This window comes from Schistocerca nitens, chromosome 5 (assembly GCF_023898315.1).
Source record: "Schistocerca nitens isolate TAMUIC-IGC-003100 chromosome 5, iqSchNite1.1, whole genome shotgun sequence".
Taxonomy (NCBI): Eukaryota; Metazoa; Arthropoda; class Insecta; order Orthoptera; family Acrididae; genus Schistocerca; species Schistocerca nitens.
The window spans coordinates 852,787,115-852,813,388 of NC_064618.1; the positions used below are offsets into that span (position 1 = coordinate 852,787,115).

Here is a 26,274-nt window from a genome sequence, read left to right on the forward strand (position 1 = left end):
TTGTGTCAAGATCTGGTTCTCATAGGTCGGGTGCAGACTATCTTTTTGACAGCTCGCTTTGTTGTACCCCTGATGCAATCACTCGCATCCTTACAATGGCCCGTTGCAAAAGAGTGCCATCCTACATCATGTCTACAGTCTCCTTTGTGAAAGGAGAAGTTAATAATTTTTTCTTTTTGCTTTTATATTCGCATGCAGCATTATCAGAAAGGCGGTGCTGTTTAATGTAGTTTGTTAGTTGCATTTGAAAAGCATAAACTGCCATAGCATTGTGTTCAAAGTAATCACCCATGACACAAAAAGTCTGACTCTTTAGTTTATCTTGATATTTATAATAGAACACAAATGGATGAACTGTGGCATGTTTGTTTACCCTGTGGTGACCTTGCACTTCATCATCAACAACAAAGGAATACTTTTCAGAAAAGTTGGCAGGAACTAGGCAGTCACCAGCTGCCAAGGTTTGATTTTTGTCTTTCAGAAATTTATCATGAGCTCTGGCAAAAAGCTTTTCAGAGTCTTTCGGTAAAGAGGTTTTCAAATTTAGCTACCAACACTTCTTGAAAACTCTTCTCGTGCCTTTGTACTTGTCACCATTTCCAGTCTGTCTTGTGTCACCCATTGTTTGTATTCTGTATTGTCAGGCTTCAAATCATCTTCTGACTCTTCAAGTGAAGCTTGTTTACCTGGATAGTCTAGTCATTTTCCCGTGATCATACAATTGTAACTGTCAATGCTACAAACCAGAACTTCCAGAAGGTCTCTATAGTTAGTTGTAAGGTTGGCCCCACCTGTCATCATCTTTACATTCTGGTGATACAAACAAACGTAAACATTATGGATACCAGATGCCCCTCCACCAATACACCATTTCAGTCTCAATTTGCAAAATTCTAACCTTCCAATTTTAATGTCAGAATTTTCTTTTTTGAATTCAGTGAACAGTTTATTTAAATTACACATTATTAACCTTTTTTGTCTCTCAATCTTAGTACCATTTTCTTCCATAGAAGCATAATCTTTTTTGCCACGCTTCAATTGGCTGTTATTATCATCTTCATAAAATCTAATAACCTTTACAGTCATGTTTTCCATGTATGAAATTAGATGCATTTTTCTTTTGTACTGCAGATAAAAAACCCTGCTCTGTCAAGAATTATCTTAACTTTATCCTATTTGTTCAGAGAATTTCTAGAACTTCCATCTGGTTTAGTGCAACTTTTCTTTTGAAATGAAACTTCCAAATTCTTTTTGACAATAGTTGCCATTTTCTCAATTTTTGAATTCATTGCAATAGGTCTTTTTTCTTTACTTAATTTCCTGATTTTACTAGTAGGCAAACACCTAGAATTTCACAAGCAAAATCCACTTTTTTGTAGTTTCTGATGAATCACAAAATTATTTATCTGAACTATCACTAACCCTTTCTTTGTTAACGACAAATATCTTGGAAAAATATGTTGGACGCAATGACTTTTCTGGTATTATATTGATAAAAGGGCATTTATTTTTAGAATAATGATCAAATGTTATTTCACTCAGACCTTTTGTTACAAGCTTCTTGTGTTTCTTAAAAGAATCCTTAAGCAAGACTGGCTAAAAATGTGATGAAATTTCTGTAAGTATTTATTTTCATGGTACTTGCAAGTTGAGTTAATCTCTTAGCCAACTTGTAAGGTAAGGAAAACAACCCTTTTCTTCTTCTTCATGGTAATCTTCAATTAAAGTGATGTCTTCAGGAAACATTCCATATACACTTTTATGGCAAGCTTTGTTAAAAGAACATCAATAGAACACTGAGACTCCATTGTTAAACTGTACTCTTCTAGAGCTCATTGTTAACTGAGTCTGAGTGAACAGATGTTGGTGTAAGGGGAAAGACAACGCACAGACTTGTAGATGCTGTCTGCTAGCCTGCTGAAAGTTCCTGCAGAGGATTGTTTCAATGAATAATCATTTGTTACTTTAATTTAATTTGTTTTTTTAATGTGTTTAAATTATATAATTGATATACTTTATTAGTCCAGATATTAAGAAATGTATTTTGACTCGTATTGGTAATTTATTTTCGTAACTTCTCATTGAATCTCAAAGTTGAAATTTATACTGAAGTTTGACTTCATAAAGGTCTATTAAGTGTGTAATTTTCGGATTTTTATTTGGTTACCTAACAAATACATTGGAGGCTAAAGAATGAAAAAATTAAAAAAAAATATTAAAAAAAGGTACTTTTTAAGTCTAAGCTTCTCACCATTGATATTCTATGAAAATTAACTATACTGTGTAGTGTAACAGCACAAAATATATTAAGGCTGAGAAATTACTCCTTCTTTCGAAAAATACTGTTCAAAAATTGAGTTTTTTTAAAAAATTTGCAACAGTACTGTTGAGCCATTAAAAATATGTTAAGGAATACATTCAGCTAGGTGATCATGGTTTTAATGTATAGTCCAGTGTGTGTTGAACTAAATGCTTCTTATTTGAAGGGCTTGGGGCAATGCGTTACTGAATAATTTCAAAAACTACAGACACTTGTAAATGCAAAAAAACTGCTTGCAGTCTGAAAGAAAAATGGCCACTGTTTCTAAATGATACACGGTAAAAATTTTGTAAAAATGTTTTCAAGCCCACTAAATATTTTGGGAATTTATCCAACAAATATCAGTTTTTTTCCGAAATGGTTTTTTCCTGGACCACTTGGTATGGAATGACCCAATTTACTGATTCCAGGTGTCACTCATTGATATCCTGGTCACAGGAAACTAATTTTTGTACTTCGTGAAGTACACAATTTTTCATTTCTGAAGTTGCCAATCTTTGCACTACTTTTAAATCTTATCGAGATCTGAGTTGATATTTGTCCAGCTTTGTTTCAAACAGCACTTCATTGTTGCTAATTGCATCATCTGCAAAAAGGTGAAGATTACTGTTTGTACTGGTTGCTAGGTCAGTAGTGTAAAACATGAACAGCATGAATCCTAAAACACTTCCTTGGGAAACATCTGGACTTACTTTTGCACATATGTCAGTGATATTGTATTTAACATAACATGTTGCATTCTTTATACCAAGAAAATGTCAGTCCAGTCACAGATTTCATTTGAAATTCCATATGATCACAGTTTCATTAGTAAGCATTGGGGTGGTACAGAGTGAAATGCTTTTTAAATATGAGGAGATACTGCATCTGCCTTCATCCAAGGCTTTCAGATTGTCAGGTAAATAAAGCACTTACGTGGTTAGTGTTTTGGGAGTCTGTGTTGGTTGGCATTGAGGGACCAAATCTGCTGTACCTCACTATATTTGACATCTGAATATGTTCTAAGATTCTACAATAGTAGGATGTCAGTGTTTTTTATGATAGTTTTGTGGATTCCTCCTTTTGCTCTTATTGTAGGTTGTGTAACCTGTTCTTCCTCCTAACCACAGACCAAAATTTTTGTTAGAGGAATCTGTGGCATATTATGGTTAGGAGAGGGTCTAACTCAACTGCAAACTCTGTCTAGAACTTACAGGAATTTCATTAGACCGTGAAGCCATGCTCAGTTTCGAAATTTTCAGCTGTTTCTCGATACCTTGACATTACTACCTACATCACTCGTTTTTTGCTATGGTATAAGGATTCCTCAATCTTCCTCTGTAAAGGAACTATCAAAAATAGAGTTCAGCATTCTGTTCTCTCATTGCTTCCCTCAGTTTCAGTGCTGTCCATGAGTGTCTGGACACTAACCTTGATTCCACTGGCAATTGTTGTGTAAGACCAAAATTTCTTTGAGTTTTGCAAGAGTTCTTTCAACAGTATTCTGGTACAATTACTGTTAAAGGCTTCACACATTACCTTTTAGACAGCTGAATACATTTTGTTCAAAATCTCTCCATTTATAGCCCTGTGGTTTGTTTGCTGTGCAGTAGTCTTCTGTCTCCAGCTGCAGCTATAGAGGACGTTTTCAGAGCCCTAATCATGTAATGGAACATTTCTGAATTGCCTCTGGTGCAGATAAATTTTAACATCAAATAGCAAACTTAACATTGAGCGACTTTCAAAATAAGCTTTAATATCACTAAGAAATTTAAGAAATCATTGATACAGTGAAAAAGAGAAGAGTACACACAGTGAAGCCAATAACCAGTTGATGAGGTTTTGTTTTTATAGTAGCAATTTATTTTCCACTCCATAAGTTAAAGCCTTACCTGCTGGTCTCCTATGTATATAGCGAGGAACCAGTATGTGTGCCTGGCTTCCATTGAATACTTCACACATGTAACAACAACTGCCATTTTTTACAATAAACTACCACAAGCTTATAGATACAATCCAAAAATATTTCATCCCTTTGCTATACTGTGAGAGGAAAACTGATTTAAGAAGCAAAGAGAATACCTCATCTGTTACTGACCAGGTGACAAATACTCCTTTGTACAAAAAACTGAAGATAAATATGATAAAGTTGTCTAAATAAATAAATTGAGATGCAGAGCAGTATTAATCATATCATTATTTCCCAACCAATCACAGGCCCTGTTGTCACGTAATAAGTATGGTGATATTACAATCACACTCGTACACCCCAAGAGTCTCAGTATGGTGCAATGGTTAATTATTCATCAAGACATTATACCACAAACAGATGATGAATTACAGGCTAACTTAGAAAGACTTGGAGTCCAGTTTGTCCCTTGTGTCTGATGAGGTCCAAACGATAATGGGACATACTGTGGAGCATTCGTTCTGGCTTTCAGAGGGTGACTCACTTCAAGAGAAAGTGGGGAGATACTGGCCTTTTGATGGATATCAAACCACATACACCATCCCATATGTGATGTTTTAAATGCATACGGTTGAACAAAATTGTCACTCTGTACAAATGACCCAATCTGTGGAGACAGTGGTCAACCATTACACGAGAACATTCCATGTGGCAAACCGCAGATTTGCGTTAGCTGTGAGGAAGAGCATTCTCCGCACGTACCAACTTGCCGTGTCTTCAAAATATAATGCAGGATAAAAGAATGTGAAACTTTCGACCAATTAACATACTTTGAGGTTCAGAAGAAATAAGAATGCTTACAACTTATACAAATGACAAAAATGTGTTACTGTCCTCCCTCAACGCTAGGCCCATATAGCTTCCCAAGTAAACCCATTCAGTTTAAAGTGGTTCTTCTCCCTGGTATTACCCTATCTACATCTACCTCTAGGTCCTCAACCTCCCCTCACCAAACAGAACAGTATCTTCCTTAGCAGATCCTTGTTGGGGGGACGGCTAACTCCTGCCCCCCAAACACACTTGATAAACCATCATCACTCCACACCTCAACAGCAGCTAGTGGCTGGAGCAGGCCTCAGGGAAACAGCTCACAGGATCTTCCATTTATCATCAGTGAAACGCACCCAGACATTTCTCAACTGTAAGCAAAATACCAAAAGAAGGTAACAGAAAGGAGAAAAAGAGAAATAAAATAGAAAGATGGATCCAGCAACCTTGATGGCCCATCATCCTCTCACGTCACTTACAGAAATAATGCAGACTCAAGACAGCCCCCACAACAGGTGGTACCAGCTACAATGGCTACTTCTGGCTCCACACTGAACTTACATAATATACTTTGCCTAGAATTTGGTACAGCCCTTTAGGATACACAGTTCCAAGCAGTTATTCTCGCACATTAAAAAGCATATTACAAGAACTGAGCCGACTCTGGGAGTGGGGCTTGCACATTGGTCTGTGAGGCCACTTTTGCTGAACAGTCAAAGATTCCATCTAGTTTTCACTGGAAATGGTAGCAGTATAAACACTGATCTTATTCTCTGTAAGGCTTATCTCCAGGTGGGGTGGTCACAGACCAACTGATTGCTGATTTGATCTTGCAAGTACCTGCACCTGTAGTTCTCTCAGGTGATTTTAATCACCACAATCCTTGTGGAGCAGCTCTAAAATTTCTCAGTGAGGAGATATACAGGAGCAGGTATTTTTCAGTTTTAATCATTGTGTTTACTCTTGGCCTCTCACTCATTTCAGCTCAGCATATGACACCTTCTTGGCTATCGATCTGTCAGCGTGTTGCTCCAGCTCTGTCCTGTTCATTTACAAGGAAGTGCATGATTTTAAATGACAGTGACCATTTTTCAAACATTGATTCCTTGTCACATCAGTACACAATAGAACACCAACCACTTTTGAACTTCAATAATGCTAATTGGGATAGTTTCACTGTTTCTTCAAATCCTGAACTCCACTCCAAAGGATGGAGTGAAATTGTCCTCCAACATACCACTACTGCAATATTAAATGTAGCAGAATCAAGTCCCCAGGATCCCACTTTAGAATCTTCAGCTTTATTACAACAACCAAGTAAACGGAAATGTACAACAGCAGTGACTTAACACCAAAATTACACATACATGAAAACATTTAAATAGAGGAAAAGAGTTTGTTATAACAAAATCTTGAAGCTGTCTGAGTCAGCAAGTTGAACCTTCACTGAGCACAACTGATGCAAGAGGGAGTGAGTTGTACAGTCGATGTGAGGCTGTTGCCATGCGGCAAACCCTGCAGCTGGTCATGACACCAGCTGCAAGTAACCCAGGCACTCTCATTCCGGTCTCTCAGCTGCGATGGAGGTTTACATGTGTGTACGGCCACATCACAACCCCCCTTTTGGGGATCGGTGCTGCAGTTGTCAGCAGAAGAAGGGGAGGGGGGGCAAACAGGCATGGCTTCTGCTGATGATGGACAGGTGCGGCCAAGGAGGCCTCCACCTCCATTAGTGGCCATTGAGAAGTCATCATGGCAGGGCTGGACCATCATTGTCTCTGGCCCAACGGGGCGTATGGCAAAACGTTACCTGGACAGTGGCAAGCTGGGGATGACTGTTCACTCCGCATGTGGATGGCATTGAAAATGCGCTGTCAGGGGCGATGATGAGGGGGGAAGGGCCGCTTGGTACTCCTGCTGGAGGGCATATCTAGGGAACCACTGTAAAATGTCAGCTGCAGCCTCTGTGCACCCAGCGGCCACACGTCAACGTTATTGGCTCCCAACAGCTTCTCAAGTGGTGGTGCCTTTGTGGCATTCAGCCCCTGGATGGAAGTGACATTGCAGACAGACTCCCCAAAGCCATCAGCTGTTGCTGCAGGTGCTTTGAGGGTACAGTTGTATCTGAAGGCTGGAGAATGACACCTCTGCAGCGTCAATGCTGTATGTTCGCGAACCGTGCATCACGTGTATCATCACTGGCACCCATCCAGGACACGAACCAAAAGTATGCGCGGAGACAGGGGAATCCGTGGCATATTGCATTGTGCGCGAGTGCAGCTTGGGCCACGGCACTGGGCAAATCAGATGCACCCGAGTCCCGGGCTGCTGAGTGTGGAGGACACCTGCCAGGCTTCTGCCATGCAGTAGTGTGGTCTGGTAGGTGCTGTGAAACTGATGAGTCCGCCTAGCACATTTTCAACTGTGTCTAAAAGATGCGTACCGTATGTTCTGCCTCCCCATTTGATTGCAGGTGAAATAGTGTGGACGTGAGGTGGATAATACCACTGCTGGCCATTTGCGAAGACCTGGGTGAGAGCCTGCGTGGTATCTTCCATGGTGGTGGGGTGCATGTGCAGTATATATGGGTAATTGGACAATGTGTTGATCACCTACAATTGCATAGAATTACCTAAGGGCCTCACATGTTTAATGTGGATGCAGTCCGACGGCTGACTCGGTGTTAGCCATGGAGTAAAAGTTCTGGGCAGTACTGCATACTCCTTGGCACATTGTCGCTCACAGACAATCTTCTTAGTCAATACCAGACCAGTAGGTGAAGTACAGCATGAGGATCTCCATACAAATCATACCCAGTAGCCTTGGTGTGGGAGAGCTTGGATGCAAGCCTGCAGGACTGGAAGGATGACAGCACGGGGTCACCCAAGTCGGTGCTAAGGAGGAACGTGTTCTGACTACTACCAACCAATGGAGGAGAAGGACCAGACTCTTGATGGGCAGTTGCTGGGCCAACCACTGTATACAAAATCAACAATCTGTTGGAGCACAGCCAGGTGACCTGCTCTACATGGTGGGTCATTACCAGAAACCTATCCACAGCATGCTCCAAGTGAACATTGATCTGAAAACAGACAGCCTCAGGTTTGTCGAAGGCCAGGTCGGGTCACCTGGGCAAGCATGACAATGCGTCCCCATTACCATCCTGAGTCCTCGGATCCATAATGCATCTCATCGTGATATGTACTCAAAAATAAAGTCCAACACTGGAGTCGTCGCACTGTTCTATGGGAAAGTCGCGAATGGGGTCCTAAGAGTGTTACAATTGGTGTATCGTCAGTGATGAGATGGAATTTGTTGCGATAGATGAAAACGTGGAACTTCCTGGCTGTGTTTATATGGTGGCTTAAGCTTCCTTTTCTATCCGAGAATAATTGCGTTGAGTGGCTGTCAACATTTTGGAGGTGTACGCGATAGATTGTTCAGAGCTGTCAGTATATCTATGAGCCAGAACCACCCAACACACTTATTGGGAAGTGTGCATTGCGAGAACGAGCAATTTACCTGGTGTAAAAGTACTGAGGCACAGTGATGTCTCTAGTGGCAGCATTGTGTGTCAAAAGCTCTCCAGCAGTCCACAGACCTAATGTAAGGAACACCTTTTTATGCAAACTTGTTCAATGGATGACTGATATCTGCCACATTAAGTAGAAGTTTGGAATAAAATGATTCAGTTTCTGCAGTTTAGGTTGGTTAACAATCACTATTTTATCATGCAGTGTAGGTTTGATCCTGTCCTCCAACAGGAGGTGGCCCAAATATTAATTTTCTGTCAGAAAAAGTTCTTTGATATTTGCAGATTGCACTTGCAAGTTAGTGAACAGAACCCAAAGGCTAGCAAAATAATCCTGCTATGAGTAACCCATGACAAAAATCTGATCAAGACAGCTTGCACAGCAAGATACATCTTGCAACAACTGTTCTGGAAAATGGTGGGAGTGCTCATGCTGCTGAAGTGAAAATGAGCATAAGGAGAGCAATGAGAGAAGCATTATGTAAAATCAGTAAGTGGGCCAAAATCATCTATTCATTCTCTCAGCGACCACATCAGCGCTGAAATGGAAGATAACAGAGAGAAGGCCGAAATATTGAATTCAGTCTTTCAAAGTTGTTTCACCGTGGAAGATCGTAACACTGTCCCTCCTTTCAGTTGTCATACGAACATCGAAATGACAGATATTGAAATAACCAATCCCGGAATTGAAAAGCAGCTACAGTCGCTTAGTAGGGAAAAGGATTCGGGACCAGATGAGATACCTATAAGTTTCTATAAAGATTATGTGGAAGAACTTGCTCCACTTCTAGCAATAATTTATCATATATCGCTTGAGCAATGAAAGGTGCCTAATGACTGCAAAACAGCACAGGTCATTCCCATTTTTAAGAAAGGCCGTAAGACAGATCCACACAACTATAGACCTATATCGTTGACATCAATCTGTTGTAGAATTATGGAACATGTTTTATTCTCAAGAATTATGATGTTTTTGGAAAATGAACATCTCCTCTATAAAAACCAATATGGATTTCGCAAACAGGTATCTTGTGAAACTTGGCTCGCTCTGTTCCTCCATGAGACCCACAAAGTGGCGGACAACGGCGCTCAGGTTGATGCCATGTTCCTTGATTTCAGTAAGCATTTGACGCTGTCCCACATTGCTGTTTAATGAAAAAAATACGAGCTTATGAAGTATCAGAGCAGACTTGCGATAGCACTGAAGACTTTCTTGCAGATAGAACTCAACACATCACCCTTAACGGAACAAAATTGACAGATGTAAAGGTAGTATCCGGAGTACGACAGGGAAGTGTGATAGGACCGTTGCTGTTTACATTATACAGGATTATTCTAAATGATGGACCCATTTTCAAAACTCCGTATTCATTCAAGTACAAATCCAAAATGAATAAGCTTTATACCACTGAAAAGAGAAAGCCTCATAATGTTTGGTAGCAATTTAATAAATTTAATAATTTGTAATTAATTAGTTTGTAATTATTATTTAATAATTAGAAATGTGATAAATGTTATAAATGTTCAGTGTGTCACTGTTGGGTGCACGGCAAACATTGACGTGGTAGCCAAACTCGTCCCACACATGCGACAGTATATCTGCAGCTTCCGAGTGCACATCAGCAGTGATCCAGTTCCGCAGATCATTCAGTGTGGTTGGTAAAGGTGGGATGTAAACGGCTTCCTTCACATAACCCCATAAGAAATAGTTGTAGGGTGCGAGATCAGGAGATCTCTATGACCAGAAGTGCAGAGCCAGGTCCTCAAGACCCCTGCGACCAATACATTGCTGAGAAAGGGAGTCATTCAAAAAGCCTCGTACATCATGATGCCAATGGGGTGGAGTTCCGTCCTGGGAATCTTCCATAACTTGAGGGAACAGCCATTATTCCAACATGTTCAGGTACATGATTCCCACTGCAGTTCTTTCCGCAAAGAAAAATGGTCCACAAACCTTTGTATGGGATGCGGCAAAGAACACGTTGATCTTCGGTGAGTCTCTTTCATGTTGCAATGGTGAATGTGGATTTCCCAAACTCCATATGCAAACATTCTGTCTATTGACATTTCCACAAAAGTGGAACATCGCTTCATTGCTAAAAATTACACACTGTAGAAATGCGTCATCCTCCAAATTTCCTAGTACATAACCACAAAATGCGAGATGCTTCTCTTTGCCATTGGGGTTGAGAGCCTGCTTAAGTTGTAATCGGTAGGGCTTGTAAGCAAATGCTGTCCCAGAAATTTCCAGTTGGTTGGGGTATTCCAAGATCTCGACTGGCTCTGTTGGTAGACTTACTGGGAGTGTGCACAAAACCTTCTTGAGTCCGCCGGACACCATCCTCTGACACACAGAGATCCAAACTTGCAGCATAGGTCATCCAATGCCTGGAATGGAATGGAGTCAGAAATGAGGTGCACAGTATCTCCAATTTTAACTCCAAAAAACTGTGAATGCATTGAATCCAGAAATGTTTTCAGATGTCACACTGTTGACGGCCAAAAACGTGATCCCCCTTGTGACATGCTGGTACTAAACGTCGATTGTAAACTGGCCTTGAACAGGAATTGGCTGATTGCCATAGCTGACCAAATGATGACTGGCGGAGGAAAGAGAGGGGTGACCCAAGTGATGGTACATTTCAAGATTCATGAGAAATGCAGAGGTGCTGGTATCAACCTGGGACCAGGATGGTTGTTGCTGAATTTGCAGCATAATAAAAATCATATTGGGAATATAAAGCTCCCAGCTGTGCATTGGGGAGACAGTATGACCCTCCAGTACTCCACATCTCGTCCAAAGCCTAGCTGTGTGGGCAGCCACAACAGACAGATGCCACATGGCCATGCACCTTGCCTGCCAGAGCAGGCAATGACTATGAATGTGTGCCCAGAAACAATCAGGATACAAGGAATATGCATCAGGAAAAGCCACAGTCTGATTGTGAGCAGTCCAAACAAGATAAATATGACATGGATTTCAGTTAACAAAGCCTTTGCTGTGGAACTGAACATACTGCCACTGTGTTTTGTTCATTTGCAGACTGTGTCACTTTAAAGCCCTGAGTGATAGCCACGATGTTCTCGAATGTAGGAATGTCTAAATGCAACATCTCCCTATGTGCCTCTCTGATCAAAACAGAACAGTCAACTGTGTGGCATATCAGAGTGTCACCAAAGGACTGTTTACAATGAGCACAAATAAATCTGGACTTACAACTTAAAACCCAGGAGGTTGGCTACCCATGCTTCATAGGATTGACCAGGCTTCTATTGTCGCTGGTGGAACTCCATACAGGAAGCCACAATTTGCTTAAGGTAATGAACACTGAGCGACTCCCACATTTGAGAAAATGACAGTGCTACAGGGTCCATTAATGGAACAAATTTCTGAATCGACTGAAATGTTTCAGGCACAGTTCAAGGCAAGAAAAATGATTTTTGCAAAGTTGAGTCCACTACTTGAAATGCTGCGGAATGCTGCATGCACAAGTCCGAGTCTTCCTACATCTCTTGGAACTATGAGAAAAGCTGCGGGTGCAGGTGGATGTGCCGAGGTTGGTTGCAGAAGGACCATGACACTCAGCAAAATCATAACCATCTGATGGAGCAAGTCTAACTGTTGTTACTGTTCAAGTTGGTGCTGCTGCTGCACCAACTGAACCAACATTTGATCCGTTGTGCTTGTAGAACACATGAAAATATGAAAACACCCTGTTGTCAAAAACAACGAAGTGCACAGGATATACAACAGCAGAGACTTAGCATCAGAATTATATGGGCACATGATCACTGAAATAGAGGAAAGAACAGTCCAGGCTGAGTTTAGTAAGGGGCAAAGGTTCGTTACTGCAAAATCGTGGAAGAGTCCTTGTCAGAAAGCAGAACATTCACTGAGTACAACCAGTACAAGAAAGGGCAAGGCAACCTCTTTATGTGTGGCTCGATACCAGCGAAGCAAGCACTCTTGTTTCAGTGCCAGATATGAGGTCCGTGGTTTTGGTGGCAGCATACATGGGTGCACAATCACACGCACTGTTAGTAACCTGTACCATGTTGCAATCATAGAATAGCTGCAGCTGTTAAAAATTGCAGAAGGGCACTCTGGCAACAGAAATGAAATCCATCGAGAGAGACACTTATCACCTTCAAAAGACTCTAAGCACGGGCCCACTACCTAATTAAAAAATGCAAGCAGGGGTGTTTTAGAAATCTTTCCAAAGTGTTGTGTCCCATACAGTATCCCCTCAAGCATGGGACAAACTGTGCTGCAGTTATAGTCACCAGTCATGCACGTATCAGGATGGTGTCATTCAGTCTGTGACATTGCCATTGTTGCTGAACAACTTGTAATCCACCTTGCCCAAGTCTTAGCATCTGAAAGTAACCTTTAGCATCTGAAAGTAACCTTCTCACCGTCCACCTCCATAAAAGATGAGCAGAGAGTATTTGCCTGTATTTTGATTCTCACTCCTCAGAAGCATACAATGACCCATACAACTAATGATGTCCTAAGTTCTTGGGCACAATGCCATGACACTGCACCAAGCCCCTAATTGCATACATGATCAGATTCTATATATTTACCTCTAGGATAAAAATGTCATAATTATGCACTTTTTAATCATACTGTACATGAGGGTGAAAGCATAGTTATCCCAGGTTTAAAGTGAGACTGAACGCTCACACAATAGACAATCAACCTGTTTGTTTTAAGGGAATAAGTTGGGCAAATGTTTTAAGGGAATAATTTGGGCAAATGGTGAACAGACAACTTATTTGGTCATGTGGACTAGGAACTTCTATCTATATTTCAGTGTTTTCATGAGGATGTGTCTACCAACAACCACCTAATTTTCATGGCAGCACCATTTTTTTTTTTTTTTTTTTTTTTACACTACTCAATATAGGTGGGGCTTTAGAGGTGACATCTTGGTTTTTATCTAAAATTTTTAATTTCATCAGCTCCTCCATGTTCAAGTAGATGTGGGTCTCACAGTCTTCCCCAAACACAAGAGAATGGGGTCCCAAATGGTTTCACTCTGAATGTAACACTTTTCCTACTATCAGTTAATGGCCATATAGTCTCACTTCCCTTTTATATTGATGACTTCTGCATCTATTACAGTTCTCCAAACCTAAGTATTGTAGAATGTCAATTTCAGAGTGCCATAAAGCAAGCCCAGTTTTGGGACCTCATCCATTTAGATTCACTGCTTTCAAAACACGAGTAATGTACTTCTGCATTGCTGAACTGTCCACCCACACCCGGACTTTCTTTACAGAATGAATTTTGCAAAGAAAGTCTGGTTGTGGGTGGACAGTTCAGCGATGCAGAAATGCATAATGGATTACTAATGGTAGGAGAAATATACGACTTTGTATGACTGACTTGCTGTGCTAAGTTAGCACGGTTGCCTCATACACACCAGCTGAAACAGAACTGCATGACAAGTCTCAGTGCACAATGCTGCATCGGCAACATTTCTTGAGACACCAATCACACCACCCTTTTCAACTTTATAAGGTTCTAGTACTATCTTGCTTGTATTTTGGTATCCTGGCATATGGGTTATCAGCCCCATTGGTGCTAAGTCTTTTAGAGACAGTACATCTCTGTGGGATCAGACTTGCAACAGGCACCTGTTGTACTTGCCCATAATTAGTCTCTTGACAGAATTGGGGATAACTCACTCACAAATTTGATGAGCCCAACTGTAACTAACTATGCTGTCCATTTATATAGTATCAGTGACCATCAAAATAAACATATTCTCTTCCCAGATAAAATGTCATTACCACTACAATAATACCCTCGATCTGCTGCCACGATATCAGCCCGTCTTGTATTCATTTTCTCTTAGCCGTTTATAACCTTTCTGAAACCTCTCACAAACACCCCGGTGGACTGACCCTTGCCAACTAATTCATCTGGCTCTATCCTTCATCCAAAAGGTATGCTAGATCTGTGTATTCTACAATGACTGTTTCGTTTGATGGTGAATGAATTAGAGTTCAGAATTGATTTATGCATATGGATCATGTATCAAAGAACAAATGGGCTGTGCTGTCACTCATATACAGGTGACAATGAACAACATAGTCTACCACAGGGATGTAGTGTATTTACTGCTCAGTTAGTAGTCATTATATCGGCTCTTACATACATCCAAATCTGCTCACATGAGTCTTTTCTAATTCACCGTGATTTTCTGAGCTGTGTACAAACCGTAATTTGCTGCTACGCCTGCCGACACCCCCAGTGCTGACCATTAATTTTCTGTTAGCCCCAAAACATCAAACTGTCAGTCATATTTCTCTGGATCCCTAGCCATGTTGGAATCTCAAGAAATGAACGAGCAGATCATTTGGCCATTGGCCAAGGAGACCAGAATTCGACCCTGACTCACAGAGGAGTGGTTCGCTGTAACATGCTACACACCACAAAAGATTCTGCAACTTCGTGGATGTCTGCAGGCAGAATGTTTGCTAGAGAATCCACAGTTCTCTGCAGACTCCTCATCAGCCACGCTAGACTGAGTGCACTCCACCTTCCTGCAATTGTGCTGTCTCTTTATCAGTGGCACACACTTTAATAGAGTGCACCACTTTTATAACAATAAGGAAAACACTAATGGTACACTCAATGTTAATCAACTACATACCTTATTTACTGCTCCCATTTTATTACATGCTCCAGATGGCCTCTTGCTGTTTCCAATTGGCTTACTTCCTCTGTCGTACGGTATGTTGCATTTCCCTTGTAGCTGGTTTCATACTTCCTTCTGCTTCTTCCATACCAGATGAATATCCTCGTGGTAATTTTCTTTTAACATCTCATTTCTTATAAAAGAATTGTACCGATTTGATGCTGTAAGGATGGAGAGGTTGATGAACTGGTAAGTAGGTTCCTTAGACCCATCAATCTGATCTAATCTAAATCAGTTAAGATAAATGCCACGTTGCTCCCTTTATGAAGGACTACTGGGAAGGATAATAAATTTAAATTTGAATAAGTAAAACCTATGGAGCAAATAGTAACTCATTTTTGCTAAAGGTTTCTATAAATGAGTGTACAACTGCAAAAGATTAAGCTTGTAGCTGTGATCTACTGCTTTATCAGCTGCTGATTGAATGCTATGAATCATTCACAGCTATGTCAGCAATTCTGCCCTTTCTTCTCATTTTTGAGTACTTTAATGTATTTGGCCTTGTTAATTAATTATGTAATATTGCTTTTTTGTCTAATTTTAATAAGAGGTGGAGGAGAGAGATGAGAGATTAGTTTCTGCTTTCATTTGCTTATTGGCTGTCACACTAAATTACCACATAACATTCTTATATCTTTATGACTGTGAATTACATCCTTGTTTTCTAGGCACTCAATGAACTGGGAGAGCAGCAGAACCTCCCAGTTGAATTTGTTGATGGCTTTGTGGAGCAAATGTCTGTTTCAATCCCATGGTCATCACTTCTCAGCAGTTCCAGCTATGTAGAAGTTTCTGGCTTGGTTCTGACAATTCAGCCAAAACAGCGTGCTGATTCTGGTAAATGGAATAGTTTCTAAAAGTTATTGAAGCTTATTATTTGTTTTTGTGATCTGCTTACTGTAATCTCAAGTGCAGAATGTTATGTACACAAATAAAATTTCCTTTGCCTGTTAGTGATGTATGAAAGTAGTTCAGTTTTTTTCCAGGTTACATGCCAATGACATTTGCTGCTTTAATGAGTAACAAAAGTGTGTAGAATAGAGATATCACAATTACTTTTAGAGTTCTGTACCTCAACTGGTAAAAACAGAACCTTTGTAGGATCTGTCAGGAACGGATAGAGGTATCAAGTTGAAATTTGTGTCACATATTAAAGTTTATGGTTCTTAGGTGATGTGAAAGTTAAGCTTTTGAGTCAATGCTATTAAAAGTCTCAGCCATTTGTGTCAGATACAGTCTACTGCTGATTATTTGTGTGTGGATTATCCATTTTGCTGATTATTCATGCATTAAAAGCAATATGTGTGATGTTTTTCTCTGGCAGATAGCAATAAATAACAGACATGTGACACAAAGTGCCATTTCCATTGTTTAAATGACTGCTGTGGACAACAGAGTAGAAGTCTCAGCCTGTTCTGTGTGATCAAAAACAAACTCAGTCTCTGATATTAATCAGCATGTAAGTGTCAACAAAGCAAGTTAAAAGAAATTTGTAAGACGACGGAGAAATTAAAGAAACATGTGTTGACTTTAAAACAAAGATCAGAATTAATTGAAGGATTTGAGAGGGGGAAACTGCTGCAAAACTAATTGCAGATCAGCGTACTGGAATGCAGACTTTTCAGGACATTAAAAAGAATAAGCAGAAAATACAGGATTTTGTCAGAAATGTGATTCTAGTTCTGGACCATTTGCACTAAAAAGCATGGTGATGAGATCTACATTTGATGAATTAGATGCTGCCCTTTTGCAATAAATTAGCTATTGTCATTGTTTAAGGCACAATGTGTGACAAAATAGCTAATTTTTTTTCTAAGGCTCTAGGTTTAGAAGGAGGATTGAATGCCTCATTTGAATGGCTAACCAGATTCAACCAATGTCATGGGATTCAAAACTTCTGGGGCAAAGTTTGCGAACTAACCATGCAAAGGAAAGCATTTCTGAAGAAGAGAAATTTGTTAACTTCAACACACAGGTTTAAGTGTTAGGAAGTATTTTCTGAAAGTATTTGCATGGAGCATAGCCATGTACGGATGTGAAACATGGACAATGAATAGTTTAGAAAAGAAGAGAATGGAAGCTTTTGAAATGTGGTGCTGCTACAGAAGAATGCCAAAAATTAGATGGATAGATCACATAAATAATGCAGAGGTACTGAGGGGAATTGGGGATAAAAGAAATTTATGGTACAACCTGATTAGAAGAAGGAATCAGTTGGTAGGACACATTCTGAGACATCAAGGGATCACCAATTTTGTCTTGGAGGGAATTGTGGGGGGTAAAAATCCTAGAGGGAGACCAAGAGATGAATAACAGTAAGCAGATTCAGAAGTATGTAGATCGCAGTCATTATTCAAAGATGAAGAGGCTTGCACAGGATAGAGTAGTCTGGAGAGCTGCATCAAACCAGTCTTTGAATTGAAGACCGCAGCTGTAGGAGTAGCAGCAGCAGTAGAAACACCAACAATACTGTGCAAGGAGAGCGGCTAAGTTGAAATGTTGTGGCAGCTGATTCCTTCCTGGAAGAGTTCCAGAAATTTGTGGAAGAAGAGAATTTCACACCGGACCAGATTTATGAAAGTGGCCCGTATTGGAAATGTCTACCAACCAGAAGTCTTTGTTTCAAAGCAAAGTTTGTGCTGCTGGATACAAGTCATCTAAAGAACGCATTACAATTTTGTGTACTGCTAATGCTCTGGGAACAACAAAGTGAAACTAATAGTGATTGAAGAAGAAGAAGAAGAAGAAGAAGAAGAAAGAAACCAACATAGCATTCCAGGGTATCACATCTAAGGATAAAAAAAATCTTCTTAGTTTTCAATCCGCATCAATTCGAATAAAATTCTTGACCTTTGCTGACTATCTTGGCCATTGTTGTCAGGAGTAAAACTACTGACTGGCTCCGGCCTGCTGTGGGACTGAGTACCATCATGTGGTGCAAGGGGGCCAGCACCACATCTGAAAGTGCTGCTCCTGTCTCCTACAAGCATTTAGCATCCGTCGTTGCTTCCTTTCGACATCCAAAGTCCACCCCCCCCCTCCCCGCCCCCATGACCTACTCAGTGTATACCCCTGGTCTCTGTTAAAAATTGTTGCAGCTCATTCTAATCTTAGCCACCTCTTTTATAATTGAATCCAAGTATGTTGATGCGTGAGCCAAGACTCTTTTGTCCCGCGTCCGGCCATCCTGATTTAGGTTTTCCGTGATTTCCCTAAATCACTCCAGGCAAATGCCGGGATGGTTCCTCTGAAAGGGCACGGCCGACTTCCTTCCCAATCCTTCCCTAATCTGATGAGACCGATGACCACGCTGTCTGGTCTCCTTCCCCAAACCAACCAACCAAGACTCTTTTGTTTTCAAACTGTATTTTGTGTCCTTTTCCCAGGCAGTGCTCAGCTATGGCCGACTTGTCAAGCTTCCTTTGTTTAATATGTCTTTTGTGCTTGGTACAATGCTCTGCATCTGTGCGAATTGTCTGACTTATATAGGTGCTGCCACACTTCAAGGGCCACCATAAATACCGGAAACACAAAAAGCTATATTGTCTTTAACGGTGCACAGCATATCTCGTATCTTGGGGGTGGAACAGAATACTGGTCTGAATGCATATCTCTGCAGTACGTGTCCTAACTTGCTGCTCGTTGCCCCACAGCATGGCAGGAAAGCCTCTGGCATGGCTTCTTCTGATGATTCACAAGACATCCTTCTAAACTGGCACCTGAAAGTGTTTGAAATGTCTCTTTGTGCTATAACCATTCTCTTTGAACATGTATCTCAAGTGCTGCAGTTCAGACTGTTGGTGGTTGTCATTAGAAATAACTTTTGCTCTGTGTGTTACGTGTTCAGGTCTGCTTTCTTTTGTACAGGATGGTGGAAACTATCATCATTCAAATATTGATCAGTGTGCATTGGTGCCCTGTACACTAATGACCAAGCTGGGCCTCCTGCCTTCCACTCAAACATCTATGAATAGCAGCTTGCCATCCTTCTCTGCCTCAATGGTAAATTTAACTTGGGATGGACACCATTCATGTGACTGATAAACTGTTACATTGTTTATCACCGTGAGGCCATATCAGGAAGGTGTCATCGATGTACCTTAGGATGCAAGATGGATGCAACACTGCAGAGTTCAGAGCTTGCTCCTCAAAGTGCTCCGTGAAGAAATTCGTGAATACGGGAGACAGTGGTGAGCCTATCGCTGTGCCCCCCGCAATTTCATAATATCTGTTGCAGTACAAGAAGTGCATTGTTGATAGAACGTGAACAACTTGATGATTCCAGGTGGATATTATTGGGCCAAAAGATCCAGCAGCAAATTAAGACACGTACTGCAGAGACAGGGATTGAGACCAGTGTTTCGATGCGCCTCCAAGATACGAGATATGCTGCACCCTGTGTAAGACGACCTAGAGGCATATTAAACAAAGGTAGCTTGACCAGTTGGCCACATCTGAGCATTGCTTGGAAATTGGACACAAAATACAATTTGATAACTCGCAAGTCTCGGGTCAAGTGTAAACATACTGGCATTTCATTATAAGAGAGACTGCTGAGATTAGGATGAACAGCAACAATTTTAACAGACGCCAGGTGTACACACCGAGCAGGGTGCGGGAGTAGGCTTTGGATGTTGAAAGGAAGCAGTGCTTGTAGGGAGGTGACAGCACTGGCCCCCTGTGCCCCCTGCGCCATTCGGTCTCAAAGCAAGCCAGAGCTGCTATGAGCTACCTAACTCACCTTCCACACATATGTCATTTTGCCCTCTCTGATTGACGCTGATGGCCGTAATTGTGCTACATAAGCGGAACATATACCAGCCCTGGCAGTTAGTAGTTTTATGCCTGATGATGACGATGGCGGAGATAGCCATCAAAAGCTCGAGAATTTTACTCAATTTGATGTGACTTGAGAACTGAGAAAAAGGACGGTGGTGGAGATAGCCATCAAAAGCTCGAGAATTTTACTCAATTTGATGTGGCTTGAAAACTGAGAAAACTTTATTCAGACATGCCTCCATGAAAGAATTACAGGTCACAGCTAAGGATATCCTGTGCATAGTTACGACCAAAAAGAAAAATGTATGGATCGTGAAATTTTCAAAACTGATTGCACACACATTTTGTACAAGTTTGGCAAATTTTAGAAGAGAGGATTGCCATAGTAGGCTGTTCTATTGCTTGGTAACACCCCTTCACACCATTATGAGAGAATTCTTGTATCTAATGATGGTCTCATCAAAATTAAGTTTTTACTTCCTAAAGTGACTGTCATTATACATCTAATGGACCAAGATTTAGTTAAGTCAGTAAAACGGAGTTACTGGGCTGATCTACTGAAAATGGTAATTGATTAGAATGCTTTGGTGGTGTTGTGGAAGAAGCTGACAGTTCTAGATTCTATTCGTGGGATTTCTGATGTCTGGAGGAAGTCGAGCCACACTCTCTAGTTCATTCAAGGAGGAAAATTCTTTCAGATATAGAAGAAAGTGATATTCAAGGATTCACTGATGAAGAAATAACAGCCACACAAATGATGAATCTGGCAGTGGCTTTAATGCATCTGAAGATGGCAATAAGAAACCTTGAAAGAGTGGATGAAAATCAATGCATTTGAACCTCGCTTACATTGTCTGAGCGACACACAGAACAGGACAGTAAATATGAAAGTGAGAACGAAGACAGTGACCTTGTCAGTCGTTGTACTGCCCTGCAATGTGTTGATACTCTTCTAGATTATATGGGCCAGGGGGGTTTCCGTATAATGACGTTATTGTTGCAAGAAAAATTTGAAATGCCCTGTGATTAAGTCATCTCTTCTCTTAGAAGCACACCGTCAGACTATTTTAAGAAATAAAAAGGCCTGCAGTACCAATATACAGAACTTAGGTAAACTTTTGAACAAAGAATACATGTATAAGAAACTATCAGCCTCGATTGCAGTAACGAAACCAACCTTTACCAAGTTTCAGCCCAACTAATTGAGCCTTCTTCAGAAGATAAACCTGATTCTATAATATGTCTGTGAGGGCACGGTCTAGAAATAAAACTAAAACAGCCTGAATAGGCGTAGTCACATTTTAAAAAATGCGGTAAATAGGTACTAAGACACCACCAAGACTTGACTTAAGCTCTGGCGAGCGCCTCGTCTCCATGGACGCCATGCAGTGGGCCTCGGGAGCTCACGTGAAAAACACACACACACACACACACACACACACACAAACAACTGCAGTCTCAGGCAACTGAAACTGGTTTCAGTTGCCTGAGACTGCAGTTCGTGTGTGTGTGTGTGTGTGTGTGTGTGTGTGTGTGTGTGTGTGTGTGAGTGTGTGACGAAGCTCTTAATGGCCAAAAGCTTTAATTGCGCGAGTCTTCTGTTGTGCTTATCTGCGACTCAGTATGTCTGCTATATGGTAAGTAGCAACTTTCCTTTTCATAATACTGTTTAATTCCATCCTGGATTTTCCATTGTTTGATTTTTGCACCAGTAATTAAATTTACATGGTCTAGTCTCCCCATCTGTAACCAGTACATTGCAGTCTGATGGTGATATCTGTAAGGTATATTCTGAGTAGCACAGCACAGAACTGCACTGCACTATCACGTAGGTGGTACAGAGTGCCCCTGATAGTCTGAGCAAGACACTTCTCTTTCCACCTGACTGATGCCTTTTTTGTAGCTAGGGTCAGTCTGTGCGCCCATTTACTGGCTGTAAGGCTTAGTACTGATCTGAAGATGGCGCACTGGTTTGTTTGTGTAACTGGTAGAGGCAGTCTGTACTTGCTAGAATTTAGCCTCACCAGGTTGTGCTGTATTTATTTCTGCATTGCCTGCTGTTAACTTTATGTTCATAGAAATTTAATTTTTCATCTCTGTGTACTCCAAGATAGGTGTCATGATTGCTTGTTTGATGTTTTGTGCCCCCAATTTTTACTGAGGATTTCCTTGTCAACGATATCTTTAGTAATATGTAGGTTGTTTTACTTTCAGATGTCGTGAATTTATTGTTGCTACACCATTGTGTGATAGCATGTCATGTTCCACTGGCAGTCTGTTCTAGCTGGTCTCATTGTTTGCAGAGATCATGACTAGTAATTCGTCTATGTATACGACAACTCCATCTGTCCTGTTTTCTCCATCCACTAAGTGCAGAAGGGCTCTGCCTCTGCAGTTTTCTAGGGGCTGTCGTACAGAGACTGGTGTCTTCAGTTGTATTAATCCAGCAAGCACTGCAGGTCACCAGAGATTGTCAAATACCCCTGCAGTGTCTATCATTGTGGCCATGGCATATTTGTTTGTTGTGTTCCTGACAATTTGCAGCACTTGGTTGATGGTGAGATCTGTCGCTTTTCTGGTGCAGACTCAGACCCGTCGTTCTCGAAACTGCAGGTATCCAGCCCAGCTGTAAGGTGTCATTCAAGCATGGTGCTAGAAATGATCAGTGTGCTAGTCTTTTGAGTGACTCTGAATGGATTATATCTGGCCCAAGTGCTTCTCTGCTCTCAAGTTCTGAGATTGCTAGCACAATTTCTTCTTGCGCACTAGGACAGGTAACTGTAGCAGTGTGATATGAGTAGTGTGCTTCTTCTCAGTGTGTGCCATGTTGGTGTTGGATGTCTGAGCCACTGCTGCCATCAGGGAGCAGTTTATACAGTAAGGATTTCGCTATATTTCTCATCCCCTCATCATCTCGCCATCATCCTGCCTTAGCATTTCCAGAACCACTGGGGATTTTTTTTCTTTTGTAATAATATCTTGTCTGGTTCCCCCAACTGTTTCTTTTTTGTGTTGTTATGAATCTGCATGTGTTGAATAATGTCTGTTTACATAAGTGTTTTGCTTGCCTATACACATTCAGTCTTGAAACTTCCTGGCAGATTAAAACTGTGTGTTGGACCGAGACTCAAACTCGGGACCTTTGCCTTTCGCGGGCAAGTGCTCTACCGACTGAGCTACCCGAGCACGACTCACGCCCCATCCTCACAGCTTTACTTCTGCCAGTACCTCATCTCCTACCTTCCAAACTTTACAGAAGCTCTCCTGCGAACCTGGCAGAACTAGCACTCCTGAAAGAAAGGACATTCAGTCTTATTCATCTGTCTGTCCATTATGACTCGCTGGAATAGTTTTTGCTTATATCTCGCTTTTTGTTTCAGTGTTGATAGTCCACCTGCCCTTGGTGTGGTTGTGTGTTTTGTATCAGATGTCTTTTGTGTGCTCTTTTTTATTTCTGTCATTATATGAACTTTGCAATCTATCCCTCTATTTATGTTGTTCAGTTCATGTTGGGCTTACTCTGATTTGTCCCATTTTGCTTTGTGAAACGGTACGTGTCTGGTTGGTGTTGTGTCTGCCCTGTCTTGGCCATGTGTCAGAGTGAATGTCATTGCATTGTAGTTGCTGTGGGTTATGTTATCATGTACTTAAAAGTCTTTTATGTGTGTGACAGCATCATCATGTGTGAGCGTAATGTTGATGTTGTGTGGACCGTCATGTCTCGTGTAGTTTGGTGTTTGTCCTATATTTACTACATGAAGTTATGATCTGTGTATTGTGTCATCGTTGACCCTTCTCATATCGTCAGTTCTGTCTGAATTCCATAGGGCAGACCTGGAATTGGTGTCTGCACTTATGACTAATTGCCTGCCTATTGCATAAGTGGCTGTATCTTAAAGTGAATTTGCATAAGATTCTATCCTGTGGCTATATTGTGCATATACGGAGGCAGTCACCCTAATATCCCTACAGTGTTTCACTTGCAGCTTGATAAGATGTTGACTGCAAACAGCTTTTATGCCTTTACTAGTTTAGCACCTGCTGCTTCGCTCGCGTAGATTGTGTGGTCCGCACAGATTTTTTGTTTTTCTTTAATCGAATTTGTATGTTGTTTCATCCATTGCTGGTGTGTAAACCTAAAACTCTAAAAGAAGGTTAGTGACCCTTCACATGGCTGCCAGTCTTTACATAATAAACCCTTTAACTGCTCTGGACATGGTAACGCGCGTGCCTTTGTACCTGTCCCTGTGTGCTCTGAACTGGTGGTGCACGTAAACGCATTCAGAGCACACAGGGACAGGTACAGAGGTGCACTGGTTTAATTTAATTTTGTATAGTGAGTTATAAAAAGAAAGAGGTAGCCAGTTACGTGGTTCTGTAGTCATTACGCCAATCTTACTCCTGATACTGAGTTCTTCCATCTCAAACCGATATTGCTGTAGCTGGAATTGCACTTACACATGGTTTCTATTTTGTTATAAGTAGAGACCGGATTATATGCATTTGCATATTTGCCCCCTTTTCACCAGTTTTTGCATATGAGGGTGATTTGAAAAGGTCTTGGAATGGAACAGAAAAAAAAAAGAAAAAAAAAACCGTACTTCGCTGAAACTTTTTTTATTTTTCAATGTAGTATCCGGTCGGCGGGTGTCGCAACAATTCATACCTTAGTTCATTTAATTTTGCCATGGCAGCAGCACATGTTCAAGTGCGCATCAAGATTCGCGGCACCCATTTTGCAGATAATTTTTTCATTTCTAATTCTTCAGTTAAAATGTGATATACCCTTTCAGATGACATCTGGCAAGTGTAAGCAATTTCCCGCACTTATAGTCAAACGTTCATTGTTTCAGTTTAGCTTTCTATTTAATTATATACAGTTGAACATGTTTACGATGTGTAGTGTGAAATGTATTGTGCGCTATGCTGCCCAAAAAAAAAAAAAAAAATAGAAACATTTCGTGGGTAGCTGACCATCCTGAAACATTTACGTATGATGGAATTGTTTTATACTGTCGAGTTTGTGAGAAAAATGTTTCATGGAAAAAAAGTTTCAAATATAGACCAGCATGTCAAGCAAGTCTTCATATTGAAGGAATGCAGAAGAAAGGACCATGAAAACAAGTTCTGATAACAGCAAGATGCAATAGTAGGAATTTGTCCAAAGGTAACCAAAAAAATCGGTTTAACAGGGATCTTTGTGAAGCATTCATTGCAAGCATTAAAGGCTTCCTGTGCAAGTATTGCTTAAATCAAAATATATGAGATGAATCAACATTGCATAAAAATTACATACTGACAATTTACATAAATGTTCTGGAAGGAATACGCAATGAACTCAAGGACAGCATTATCAGGATTCCAGTTGATGAAGCTACAGAGACTTGTGGCCGTTACATTGTAAATTTAATTGTTGGTGCTTTAAAAGAAGAGCGTTCTTCTTCCTATTTAGTGGTGTGCAAAGCACTTGAAAAAGTAAATCAATCTACGCTCGCCAGATTTGTGAATGAGGATATTACAAAAATATTTCCAGAATTTTCTGCAGATGAAAGGGCATTTGTGTTTATTTCAGATGCTGCTCCCTATATGATCACAGCAGGAAAACTCCTCCGAGCATTTTTTATCTCAATTTGATTCATGTGACATGCATTGCTCATGGAGTAAATCACCTTGCTGAAGAAGTACGTTCAATGTTTGTGAATGTAAATAAACTGATTTCCCCCACAAAGAAAGTGTTTCTAAAGGCTTCTGCTCGTATCAAGACCTACAAGGAAAAACTACCAAATGTGCCTTTACCTTCCGAACCAGTGGTAACTCATTGGAGTACGTGGGTCGAAGCTGTGTTGTTTTACGTTGAACATTTCGAGGCCAATAGAGGCGTAGCAAACAACTTTGGTAGTGCAGAGGCTTTGCAGTTTGCCAGTGCAAGAAAGGTTTTAAGGATTCCAATATTAAAAAAGACATTGTTGTGATTAGCACTCATTTTTTCCATATACCTGCAAGTATTGAAAAGCTTGAAATTCAAGGTTTGGCGTTGAATGAATCTGTTCAGTTTATGAATAAAATTATTCTAGTGAACTCCTCATTGCCAGAGGTATGCCCTAGAAAACTTAAAGAAAAGTTTGAAAACATTTTAAGCAATAAACCAGACTTTGAACCCTTTTGCCAAATTGAAAGTTTTATTAATGGGACGGGCAAACTTTTACCAGAAACAATA

At 40.7% G+C, this 26,274-nt stretch overlaps 1 protein-coding gene across 1 annotated transcript in view; it reads left to right on the top strand.

The window, feature by feature from the left end:
* Positions 1–26,274, top strand: part of LOC126259239 (autophagy-related protein 2 homolog A) — a 471,250-nt gene that overhangs the window by 3,216 nt on the left and 441,760 nt on the right. Inside the window, exon 2 of the mRNA XM_049955863.1 lies at positions 15,947–16,115. Coding sequence (XP_049811820.1) covers positions 15,947–16,115 — 169 coding nt within the window. The remainder of the gene's footprint in view (positions 1–15,946; positions 16,116–26,274) is intronic.